The 13,448-nt window shown below is 32.4% G+C and overlaps 1 protein-coding gene across 1 annotated transcript in view; it reads right to left on the reverse strand.

Moving 5' to 3' along the window:
- Nucleotides 1–13,448, reverse strand: part of LOC113402597 (lysine-specific demethylase 3A-like) — a 131,887-nt gene that overhangs the window by 80,800 nt on the left and 37,639 nt on the right. The window contains exons 4-6 of the mRNA XM_026642893.2: nucleotides 7,819–8,040; nucleotides 2,842–2,926; nucleotides 1,593–1,660 (exon numbers count right to left, since the gene is read on the reverse strand). Coding sequence (XP_026498678.2) covers nucleotides 1,593–1,660; nucleotides 2,842–2,926; nucleotides 7,819–8,040 — 375 coding nt within the window. The remainder of the gene's footprint in view (nucleotides 1–1,592; nucleotides 1,661–2,841; nucleotides 2,927–7,818; nucleotides 8,041–13,448) is intronic.

Below are 13,448 nucleotides of genomic sequence, written 5' to 3' on the forward strand. Positions count from 1 at the left end.
CGTTCTTGAAGGCTTAGACCTTATTCTACGTAATCCTTAGCTATAAGCTATAAAAATAATATTGTGATCCTTCGGATTATTGAACCCATAATATACGATCAAAGTTACATTGCAACTGTTTTATTTCACTCGAATACCTAAATATTGTCTAAAAAAATTATATATATGAGAAGATATGTAATCAATAAGTTTATAGTATTGAAGTTGTAACCTATAGATGTAAACTAGAATGAAGCAATATAATTATCATTAAATCAAAGATATCAACAGTTTTCACTCTAAGATGAATTTCTACTGACGGGTAAATAGTACCTATCCCCAAAGTGTCATTATACTAGTAGTATACTTTAGATAAACAACATTTTTAAGATATTAACATTAAAGATTAAGCTCGAGTAATGGCGCCAAACTAAGGATAACAAACCTAGACATGTTTATGAGCTCATACTGAAAGTTAATTATCTGATACTCGTGTTCTTCCAGCAGCCGATCTAAATTAGATTTTCACAGAAGTTTTCGAGCCAAGTATTCAAGCGGAGTATTCGCTTGCGTCCAACTCAAACACCCCACGATTAACATTAGTTTAGAACATTGTCGGAACATCTAAACTAAGTTCCCCCTTGTTTCTAGTCCAATATTTAAATGAGTTCACTGTTGCAGAAACTCTATCGTTTACAGCATATGTGACACCATATTAGACGAAAAGAAACAATTTTACTAGTTGTTGACTTGAGTAATATTATTTCGTGATTTATAGTTCTAATAAATATTAGTATGTATTGAATTCTACAATAAATAATAATAGTAATATTGAATGCATCCAAGTATTGTACACGACATTTAACAATACTAAAGCTCTGGTTCTATCTCGATACATCTAGCTGGAGTAATTTATTAGTCATTTCTGCCATATTTAGCCGAACAGGGCACGGCGGCGGCGCTCAAGTTAAAATCGGCAGATGCGTCACCAACAGCCGCTAAAAACGAATAAAATGAAATAGAATCGTACCAGTATGTGGTCATAATTCACTCACCTCTACTTTCAAGTCAATTTAATGCGAATTAAAAGAGCTTATTACGCTGAAATCACTTGACGTTCTATAAACAAGTAAACGGATCGGAACAAAATGATTTAGCTGTATTTTAGGCACGTGGAAATTAAATAAATACAGACGTACAAACAATATTACAATTGAAAACGATATTAAAGCAACTTGTGTTACCTTGGTTAAATATAAAGCCATTACGCGTTCTGTTATCTTCGAAATTCCAATTTTTTTTCAAGTCAAATCAACACCTATATCAAGGCTGTTTACTTTTTACAATTTTTACTCGACCTGATTGTAAAGGATAAACAAACTAATTTCAGAACGAATGCGACGGAATGAAAAAGATCTTAACAAAACGCATCATATTAATAAAATTAAATGATTATTTATCTGTAATATACCAGACTCAAAACAAAAACTTGTTATCGAGCTATTTATATAACCGGTTATACCATTAAAATAAATGATTTGCATACTTATCGTCTACTTGAATTTATGCAAAGAATTATTATTATTGCCGACTATTAAATATAAATAACTTACTTGGAGGTTAGAACGAGATCTTCGAGGCATCACACCAACGACTTCCCCGCGCATTATTGATTCTATAACTGTAAGAGAGAAAAAATATTTGATCATTCTAAACATTTACATTAGGTAATAACATGATTTTATTATAAGAATATCAATGTTGATATAAAACCAAAATCTGGATCACGATGAACTCTTTTCTTTATATTGACTTATTTTAAAATTAACGTTACAAATACAAACTACTTATTTCCATAATACCTAAAGCCAAGATGTGGCATTTGATTATCTGACAATTAATTAATTTTCCAACATTACATTATACATGTGACCGGAGTGCATATAACCAGTTGGTTTGAAACAGTGAAACTTTAATAATATTTCATAATGTCGCAAAGTATTATAACAAAGGATTTGCCTGTGCCGCAAACAACGTTACATCGTTGTGGGGCTTCATGCATCCAATTATGCACACATTGGAGTTAGATTACACTTCACCCAGCTCCTATTACGATAATAAGATGACACTGCATTTATTTCTATTGATATTTTTATGTAAAAGGCCACTAGGCCAAAGGTTTAATCTTTAATTAATAAGTTTTCCAATGAAAGTACTTTATTACATACAACATTATTGTTTATAACTTAACTATTAATACACGTTTTACATTTCATGAAAAAGCAGTAATATAATTATATAAATTTTAAGATAGTTTATATTTATTGTAACTGAGAAGGTAATAAATATACGTATACACGTGTTATATAAATTATAAAGATGACTTTAATGTTAGGATTTATGAACGAATACTTTAGTGCATTTGTTTGTAAGCACGTTACACGTTATTTTGATTACATAATCAGACGCATGTTTGTATTATCACAACGTCCCTCGTGCCACAACACACGTGACGACTTCGAGTAAGAGATATCTTATGCGTCGCACTATATTCACTTTGAGTTCGTCACGTAATAGTTATGTTATAATTCTTTATTTCTCCTCACAACAAAAAACACAATTAATTTATAATCATTTGATTAGCTGGTGTATTTTAAGGTAGACCTTTATTGTAGATAACCAAATCAGCACCACACGAAAGCGTTATATATAAATACAACAAAATAAAATCACGTAATATAAACCATAATACATTTATCTTATTTCTAGAATTAATTGAGAAGCAAAACTATTGAAGTCCGATATATATGGTAATAGTAATATTCTTTAAATTAAATAGGAATAAATATTTAATAAAGTTACCTCCATCACCAAGAAGTCTCATTTGAACCAGGGCAGGGTCCTCACTATGTTCTTCGAGGACCGTATCGTCAGTGACCGTGAGCTCCTGTTGAAGAATTAAATACAGAATCAGAAACAAATAAATAACAATAATAAACACCGCGTAACAAATAACCCTCTTTATTCCTTTATTCTGGCTGGCAGCATTTCTATTTACAAACAATTTAATTAACGGGAACGCAAAAACTTTCTATAACATTGTTTACTTCGTTCGTATATTATTTCATTGTTTTAAATAATGTAATTATTAGTTGAACAACTTTTGCTCTCTCGGTTTCAATAACAAGAGCAATACTAAGTATACGTATTTTCTTTGTAATGAAAAGGCAAGTTGGGCAGGTGTTTTGTATTTACATGTAAACAAGATCTAAATTCCTATTAAAACTTTCTCACGCCCACGCCGCAGAGTAATGTAAATACATTACAGAAGCGTACCTGTTTTGTGTTATTTCATCGTCTAAAATTCGAATAATAACAAATCCCATGAGCTCGTGAGAGTAACTAACTAAATTTGATTGATGGAATTTTAAGGAAAGCGATTATAGTATGTGTTTGACTAAAATACATCTGTTACAAGGTAACTCAAACTCAAATTCCTTTATTCAACATAGAAGCATTACACTTACTTATTGATGGTCAAATTAAACATTACCACCGGTTCAGAAATAGGAACACCCTGACCTGAGAAGAACCGGCGAAAGAAACTCAGCGGAATTAATTACATACATAATTGTATATGAATAGAAACAGCCAGGAGGCGATCGTTTCATTCCCAAGGTGTGCTATCAAACATCATCCTCCTGCCCTTATCCCAATTTTACTTGGGGTCGGCGCAGCATGTCTACTATCAAACATAAACTCACTAATTGTATAGTAACCTTTCGCACACAAGCGTTCCTTAACATTTTTTTTTAAATTTGGCAACAGAAGCATTTTGAACGCTTTCTGGGATCCTGTTGTAGAAGCGTATACATTGCCCCACAAAAGAGTTACTGACTCTATGCAGTCGAGTAACAGGAGTAACAAGATTGTGTTTGTTCCTTGTACCAATGTTATGAGAATCACATTTTCTCATAAAAACATAAATATTTTTCCGTACATACAAAACATTACAGAATATATATTGAGAAGCAACAGTTAATATCTTAATTTCTTTAAATTTATACCTTAATGATTCCTTGGCTCCTAGGTTATAGATTGCGCGAATAGCCCTCTTCTGCAGTACAAATATAGTATGGATAGCGGCTGCGTTACCCCAAAGCATAATACCGTAGGACATTATACTGTGAAAGTAACTGAAATAAACTAGGCGAGCGTTTCAACATCGGTAAATAATCTAATTTTTTGACCGCAAATGCCGCAGAACTCTGTCTACGCGCCAATCCGTTTATATGGGGGAGCCACTGTAACTTGGCATCAAGAGTAAGGCCAAGAAATTAAGTTGTTTCAACTGGATCCATCGATTCCCCATTGATAAGTATAAGTGTTTTATATATAAGTGTTTTGTATAAGGGTTTTACATTTTGCACATTTGGTGTGCTAAATTTTACAATTTTAGTTTTTTTATTATTCAGCCTAAGATTATTTACGCTAAACCAGTGTACCAGTGTATATCAGACATAGCATTGTTTACATCGTCATACTGTACCTATTTCCTATTAATTTTAAAAACCAAAGAGGTATCATCAGCAAACAATACTATATCATGTTTGTTCCCAACAAGAAAGGGCAAGTCATTTATGTATATGAGGAATAGAAAAGGTCCAAGAATTGATCCTTGTGGGACCCCCATACCAACTGAGACTCCAGGAGACCCTGTCCCTTTAACGTCAATCCTCTGAATTCTATTGTTAAGATAAGAAGTCAGAAGGTCGAGTGCACATTCTCTAATTCCATAGTGATATAGTTTCCTGACCAGAGTTTCATGTTGAACACAATCAAAGGCTTTGAATAAGTCACAGAAAATCCCTAAGGCATCCTGCGACCTCTCCCAGGCTTCATAGATATTTCTTATAAGTTCGATACCTACGTCGGTAGTCGAGCGACCCCTCGTAAATCCAAATTGTTTTCTATGAAGCAGATTATATCTATTGAAATATGATAATAATTGATTTAGAATAATTTTTTCAAAAATTTCTGCTGAGGGTTGGTAGTATTGAGATTGGCCTATAGTTGTTAGGATCTGAAGAGCTACCAGATTTAAATATTGGAATGACTTTACTATGTTTCATCAGGTCAGGAAATACACCACGTTGAACACAATAATTGAATATTATTGCAAGATAAGGTGCAATCACATCAATAATTGAATTAATCACCTTTACAGAAATACCCCATAGATCAGCAGTTTTCTTAATGTCTAATGACTTAAATGTACAAATTATGTCATTGGTGTTTACAGTGGTAAAATTAAATTTTGATTTGTATTCTCGTACATTTTCTTTCATCAATGATTCGGCAACTGCTGGAGAAGAAATAAGTAACTTAGTTGTAGAAACTGGTATGAAGCAACTTCCCGTTCACTATTTATGACTTTATTATTATAATTTAAGTTCAATTCGGGGCTATGACTGCCACCTCTACCAGTTTCACAATTAATAATTTTCCAAGTCATTTTTATTTTGTCATGTGCATTCTTAATTCTATTTTTTATAGTTAAAGACTTTGCCAAAAAGCACACTTTTCTAAATAATTTTGAATAGTTACTTACATAGTTGGCAAATGTGGCACTGTGATTGTACGTCCTTTCATTATAAAGCTCGTATATTCGTTGCCTACTTTTATAAATTCCAATAGTAGCCCAGTCATTGAATTTTAAAAAGTTTTTTATATTAACTGTTTTAGAAGTGAATATTGCATTAAACTTGTTTCTAATTAATTTAAATAGATTATTATACAAAACATTGGGATTATCACTAAAAGATAGGTGTGGGAGATTGGCCATAATATTACTTCTAAACTTCTCAATACAACTTGTGGTCAAAGGAACAAACATTATTTTTTCGGAATTGCTTATTTTTTTAATATTATTGGTCTTATATGTTTCCATTTCTACTTTAATAACACTGTTTTTACTGCATTATCGAGGTCAAATAAGTACATTTTAGTGACGACACATACTTATAAATATTATAGAAATCGATTTATAAATTGATAATCTTTATGTTCCTTTGTGTGTGGAACAGAATATAAAAACAATGTTCAAAAGGATTTTCTTAAATAAATAAATATAATTAAGTTAGAGGTTAACCAGTTACTATAACAGCTCATGTTGAAGGCAAAAAAAAAATAATATAATTCCGAGCCGCAAGGTTATCGATAAACATATCTTCAGGCCAAAAGACAAAGTTTAGCGCAAACTTACGAGAAACAAAGCGACAACTTTAAGAAAGTTACTTGGGTAACCATGGAGGGAGGCGAGAGTAGAGGTTACTCAAAACTTTGACGTCGGACGAACCAACTTTGCTTCTCACTAATTCGCAGTATAAATTTGTTTAACGTCTCAACTTTTTAACTGTAATTACATAGCGAAGTTCAAGATAGATTGAAGTACTTCGAAGTTTTGACAACTCTCTAAAGAGTTTGAAGGCAAATTGGTATAATTTCATAAACATAGTTTAGAATTTCTCCGATCGTGAAATTTGTGAAAAAATTATAATATTTAGCAGGAAAGAAAATTAGAAATGAATTAATCCAAAACTACCAATAACAAAACTAAAAAATTTAGTCTATCTATAAATTATAAAACAAGAAATATAAATTAATAGAGAAATCAAATATACGATGACGTTCATTCATAATAACGAATTGTTTATTTCGAGATTCGAAACATACGAACAACTTTTACTCGACTCTTCCTCAAAGAAACGATGAAAGAAAAACAATAAAGTGTTTCAATAACGCGAAACAACAAAGTTTGTTTGCGAAGTTAGCAGAAGGGTGAACGTTAAAAGGGAGTTGAGGGGAAACTCCCACCTGGAAGGATGTTAGGGGAAATAAGTTACATTGTAGATAAGATCGCGATATTCATTACCAAGCTACACATTTATCATTTCAATAACTATAATTAACCGGACAAAATGCGAATAACAAATAAATATATTATTTTAGGTATCGAATATATACGTAGTAATGATATTTTATTGCAAATATTTTGAAAGTAACACTCTATTCAATATCCGCAACACGAAGGACCACGCCTATCGATTTAATTACGAACAACTGTATCCTATACAAAAACTTGTTTCACATTGGTAATTGAATTCAATATGATAAAGGCAATATGTGATATTAATAAAAACGATGGAAAGCTGCATTTTCGTTCGTTTGTATACAGTTGTACTTGTTAACAACTTTCTTTAGGCATTTACAGATGGTATAAGTAATACGTGCCCTTATAAATCTACCATCGTTACTGGATGCCATCGCGTCCAATAAACCAAACAGGTTTCAGTCACTTCCCGCTTTGGAATTAAGTTGTAGAATGCCTATACAGTTACCCAAGCGTGCCTTCTTTCAGCCCGTCTCGTAGAGCTTCCTTTATTATACGAGTATGTACAGGTAAGCAGATACGTGTGTCAACTTTTTTTAGGTCTTCTCGCGACAATCTGTGATGATTAATGTGACAAGACGATACATGGATCTTTATATTTAACAAATATATCATTATTAACCTTATGTTTAGTATTTTTTTTTTGTTGTTGCTCAATTAGGCGAACATTGCTACACCGATTTTACATATTATATTAGATTGCGAAAGTAAATATTATGAAATATCCGGCACTGAATTCTTGTTACAGATTCATATTTTTAAACCTCTATACATTAATTAATTGTAAATCTCTAGACTATATTGATTAACTTTTGGTAATGAAATATAGAAAATGTATAATTTAGCTAAATATTAAAAATAATCGTATTATTAAATTATATACTTACACCAGTGTGTTCATTGACACCAACAATAACAGCAGTGTACCATTGAGTGGCACCAGCGACCCTGTAAACTTGGGCGCGGCATCCGCCGAGCACTGACGGCGTTGTGGTAAGAATACGTTGACCGTCTTGAGTTGTTCTCCATTCCGCTGCCTCTGCGGCCAATGCTAACAGCGTAGCCGACTCCAGACCAGCTTCTGAACCTGCTACTGAGGCGTCCCAGTCCTATAACAGACAAAATTTAGGATATTTTAAATGAAATATTATTTTGTGAGAAAAGACAATTTGAAATAAAAGCGTAGACTATAACTTAAACGCGTTTGAAATACAGTGATTAGCTAACAAAGAAGATGTCACAACAAACCTACTTTCTCTTTTACAATACAAACAAGGATATGAGAGTATAGTTAACAACAACATATAAGTGTTCACGTATTGCACACTAAGATACATATTTATATGTGTTACAGAGTGCATCTTTCGAATGTTTATGCGCAAAAAAGGACAGTCTATGATACATGCACGCGAAGATTTATCGGGGTTTGCACACGTAGCATAATGTAATTCCTCCGTACAAGAATGTAATAGACATAAATAGTGCAATTACTTCGCTAGATTGTTAGTTATGTACGATATGACCTCGTGCAACATGTAAACATTATGACCCACATTATCTTCGTATGTAACTCGCCTTGCTCGTTATTGGTCTAATGCCCATCGTGGTTTTGCGGTTCTAATTGACTGTATATAGAAAGTAAATACGAACAGAATTGCACAATTATAGATTAGTAGTTGTTAGATAGTAATTTTATTGATAATTACATAAAGCCAATAAAATAATAATATGGCTTATCTTCTTCCTTTGTTACATTTATTGCTAAGCTATTTTTGAATTTCAAGCAATTTGAATATTTGCTAAAATCGAAACTTTTTAATCCTTCCTAATCCTAACTTTCGAGAAACTACTTACGCTTTATTTTAATAGGCTTAAATTTCCTACATTATACAAAAACGGTTGCTTTACATGATAATTTATTATAATTGATAGAAATATGATCAAATATCCTGTTCAACGGTACTGTTGATGTCACAACCAAGAAATAATAATATATTATTTCCACAGCGGCCAAAATCATAGATAATGTCAGCACGAACATAAAAGGCAAAAACGTGCAGTCTTTACATGTAACGCATAGAACGCGTATTTATGTCAATGTTACAGCGCGCCGGCACCTGTGTGCAGCAGACGTATCCGGTGCGTTGAACTCGCCCTGCGCTCCCTTCTGCGAGTATAACTATGTGTTTAGTGTAAGCGAATACCGACAAGTACTGTAGGTTTATACTATAGCTATTGGATGTGGTTAGGCGACACGGAAATGATTTACGTAAAAGCCAGACGCTTTGTGAAAAAACTACTGCATTTCATATATTTTACTGCTTTATCTGCTTACATTTTTATTTTACGAAATATTTTTTACGTATATCTGTCTGACGTAACACGAACCCCATTGACGATGCACAAAAACATCAATGTTTGCTTCATCTCTTACAAAAAATATAGCGTATAGACGAATTGGAAAGAGTTTAACCAATCAAATTAACCAAAAAAAAAAAAAGATCTTTAACCAATAAAAGCGGTAATTTGCAACTGCAATTAGAAAAACCCACAGAAAAACGGTAAAGTGCTCGTGCCCTTAAGCATAATTTTTCACGGCCAAAGAATTTTCATCGGGTAATCCTAGATTACAACATCGTAATCGCTTGTTCGCTTGTATTTGTGTAACAGTCACGCTCTGATGAGCTCGACGCAGTCTCAGTGACTCAGCAGCGTTACGCAACGGTGCCCCGAGGCTTATACTGTTTATTTTCCTCGGTTATTCTATTTGGTGAGTTTACCTCATGATTAATACGAGGTCGGAGAGAGCAAGAGTTGGAAATACTAACGCAGTTTCCTTGATTTAATCTGTTCTATAATAACATTTTTGTTCATCTGACTTGATCAATATATGCAACGGTGACCTAATCATAAGATACAGAATACGTTTTGGTATATTATACAGGGTTATTGGTAATGCGACGAATTCCCGTTAGGAGGTGATAGGGGCGATTATTTGCGATAATTTAAACCACCATATGCATAATGCAAAAGTGAACCATTTTTGAGTTATCACGTTTTTTAGATTTTTTCAAAATAAGTCAAAAATGCTACTTAAAAAATGTATTTAAAAAAAATTATCAATTAAAATCTATTTTTTTCTTCTGATTCATAAAAACGTATATATGTATACTGGTTATTTGTAAATATTAAAACAATAATTATCGGTACAAATTTAAAAATGCGAGACGGAAAAAGATATTATTTCAATTTTTTTTTTATTTTTTTTCCACAAAAATGCCTTGAAAACCAAAAAAGTCGTTATAAAAACAAATAAGTAGTTAATAATACGTGCATATGGGGGTTTAAATTATCGCAAATAATCGCCCCTATCACCTCCTAATGGGAATACGTCGAATTACCAATAACCCTGTATATTTACAAACAAGCTCGAATGTCTGTATTTTGGTTTGATGGATTGTTTTGTAAGGCATTTACGTAAACCTTAACATGTAATTTGTAGTTGCCCAAGTTAACAATGTGTTAATGTGTGTGACTTAGCACAACATTTAGATCTACATTGAATATTGTGGGATCCCAGGCACTAGTTTTTTTCAATTCATATTGAAAAATGTTTGCCCACAATTTAGAAAACATAGAAACACTCATCAAAATTATGAAAACAATGCAATATCCCTACGATCAAACGGTTCACACTAAAATCTTTCATGTTAAGTATGTAATATTTATTATGTAGTATCATTTTTATATATAGGAATAACACACTTGCACATCAGCAAGACGGTATAGGAGATATCAATCAGTATGTAGATAGTTAAACAAGGAAGCCATCATGTCTGACACACATTCGCATCCCCGCGGCTCATTCAATTTCCTGTCGCGAGTATGACATGACTCCCTAGTCCCTCCTCGCTCGTGATCGGATTATTGATAAGACTTTATGAATAATGTACATTATTTAATTTCATCTACTTCAATGCTATGCACATAGTTAAGAGTTGCTTTCAAGCTACAATTGACATTTATATCTCCTGCAACATTACATAGCAGTGTAGTAAATACAAATAACATAATTCATTTAAAAATACATGAACATAAACATAATAATACATATTATTTGATTCCTCTAATTATTTTATTTCATTAGTAATGCCCCGAAATAGAAGACAATAACCGTAACACGGGCACGAAATATATTTGCTTGAATTCTTGGAAAAGCTAAGTTGTCGTATATATACGAACTTTGCATGTGTTGTATTACGGACGGCCGCCCCAGGGGTCTACTAACTGTTTCTGAAAACAATACGAATCGGTAAGTACTTCGAAACGCCCCCGTGGTATTGTTCCGTTAAAATATCTATCCATTCTTGGTCATACTGCGTATAAAATTCTTACCGTACAATATCTTACTTTATTTATTAAATAAGTTATAATCGAACGATCGTGACTTTGTGTAAGAACATCAATAAAGGTAGATTAAAATATAATGGTAATCTTCAAGTTCGTAATATAAAAAGGATAAAGCATATTCTAATATCCTTTTAAAACTTTAATATTAAAATCTCCAAGTAGATTCTTGGTTGAGAAACTTAAAATAAAGCCTTTAAAGTAATAAAATGAAGACGTAAAACGAACTTTTCTCAAGTTTATATCGAGTTACTTACGTAGTAAGTAATACAAAAAGGTTTAAAGGCAACACAGACGATGCACTCTGTTCTATCCATCACAGATAAAACACGTCTGGAAACAAACGAGGCAAACACGTAAGCCGAGTGGGGATCCATAAATTGGGCTTTTGTGCTCACTACGGAACGCCGATGTATACCTACTATAAGATGCTATGATGTTGATGTCAAATGAATGAGCACTACTGCTATCGCTTTTTTATGCCGCTGCGTGCAAATAAATAAGATAGAGCAAAAAAATGCACCTATTACAAAAAGGTTTAATCAAAGTTTTTATTAGATATTACATAACATTAAACTTGTCTCATCACTGTTCAAACTTAATGAAACAAATTGTATTATTACAAAAACTTGACAATAACATTTAATTTACAAAACATAAATTATAAATGAGTTTATATAAATTCATTTGACGAACTAAATGAATGCATATTATTATCAAAAGGAAATAAGACACGCTAAGCCTCTTACATAAACACTCGTATTATTATATTAGACGTAGTGTTATGATAAATATTGCATTGTTCAACGCCAAAGAGTTACACAGGTGTGCAGCGTACATAATATAATCAAGCTTTGCAATTTGCAAATAGGTACATAACATAAATCACATCTTCACATCCTATTTGACTTACGCTTCTGGCCTTGTTTGCATTTTGATTAAACGATAATAAACATATAGTTCAAATTTTTTATGTATATTTTAATTTAGTAGGTAGGTAAGCAGGTTCTTATAAATACATACACTTTTCGTTCTTTTTTTTTTTAATTGATCACTATTAATGTGGCCGCGATGGCCTAGTGGTTAGAACGCAGAATTTTCATGTGCTTCATTTGTGTTATAACTCATCTCGTAAAGGAAAACGTCGGGAGGAAATCGGCATGTGTCTAATTTCAATTAAATTCTACCACGTGTGTATCCACCAACCCGCACTGGAGTAGCGTGATAGAGTAGGCTCCCAACCTTCTCAAAAGAGAGAGCAGGCCTTAGCCCAGCAGGCAAGACAGACAGGACAGACTCTTACTTTACCATTAACATAACTGTATTATATTTTATAATTTTAATTCTATAATGTTTCGGGTTGTATAAATAGTTATATACATTACACAAATATGTAATACTAAGCTGACCTTGGATAGTTTGATAACATTGAAGAACAATATAATCACACAAGCGAGATGAGAATGAATAGCTAGAAAATCGAATTACCATCAGTCGTTAAATTTTCCCTTATATCGAAGCATAAAAGAAAGATTTATATAAAAAAAAAAACCTTCAGACGACCGAAGTGTTTGAATACGATAAGAGCCCACACCCGAGACGTGTACACCGTTACGTCACCCTTGCTATCAACGTGACAATAAAATAAATACGAGGACTTTCCTCGTTTTGTACTTAAATAATACATTACCTCGTGTATAAATATTGCATTTAATACACGTTACATACCTAACAAGGCAAACTTGTATTATGCATAATTATTATTGCACATAATAATGTGTTTTGTATTTCTTCACCTTTCAATTGCAATTATCAACATTTTTATCATATTCAATGCAAAGTATTATTTTGCATATTCCGTTGTTTACACACGAAATAAATGATATGTTTATAATAAAAGTGTTTAATGTATTTCTTGTAAGAAATCTTCTTTTTTGCTAGACTTGGAACTTCCTTTGAAAATGTACTTATGTAAAAATACTTTATTAAGTTGAATATCTTTAACAAATCAAATATTGAGATATTATTTTACAAGTGTAATGATTAAATGGTCCGTCCATTTACCTTTTCTATTATTACTTGCCCGATTTAATCTTTGTTTTTGCGTTCG

Source organism: Vanessa tameamea, chromosome 11 (assembly GCF_037043105.1).
Source record: "Vanessa tameamea isolate UH-Manoa-2023 chromosome 11, ilVanTame1 primary haplotype, whole genome shotgun sequence".
NCBI lineage: Eukaryota > Metazoa > Arthropoda > Insecta > Lepidoptera > Nymphalidae > Vanessa > Vanessa tameamea.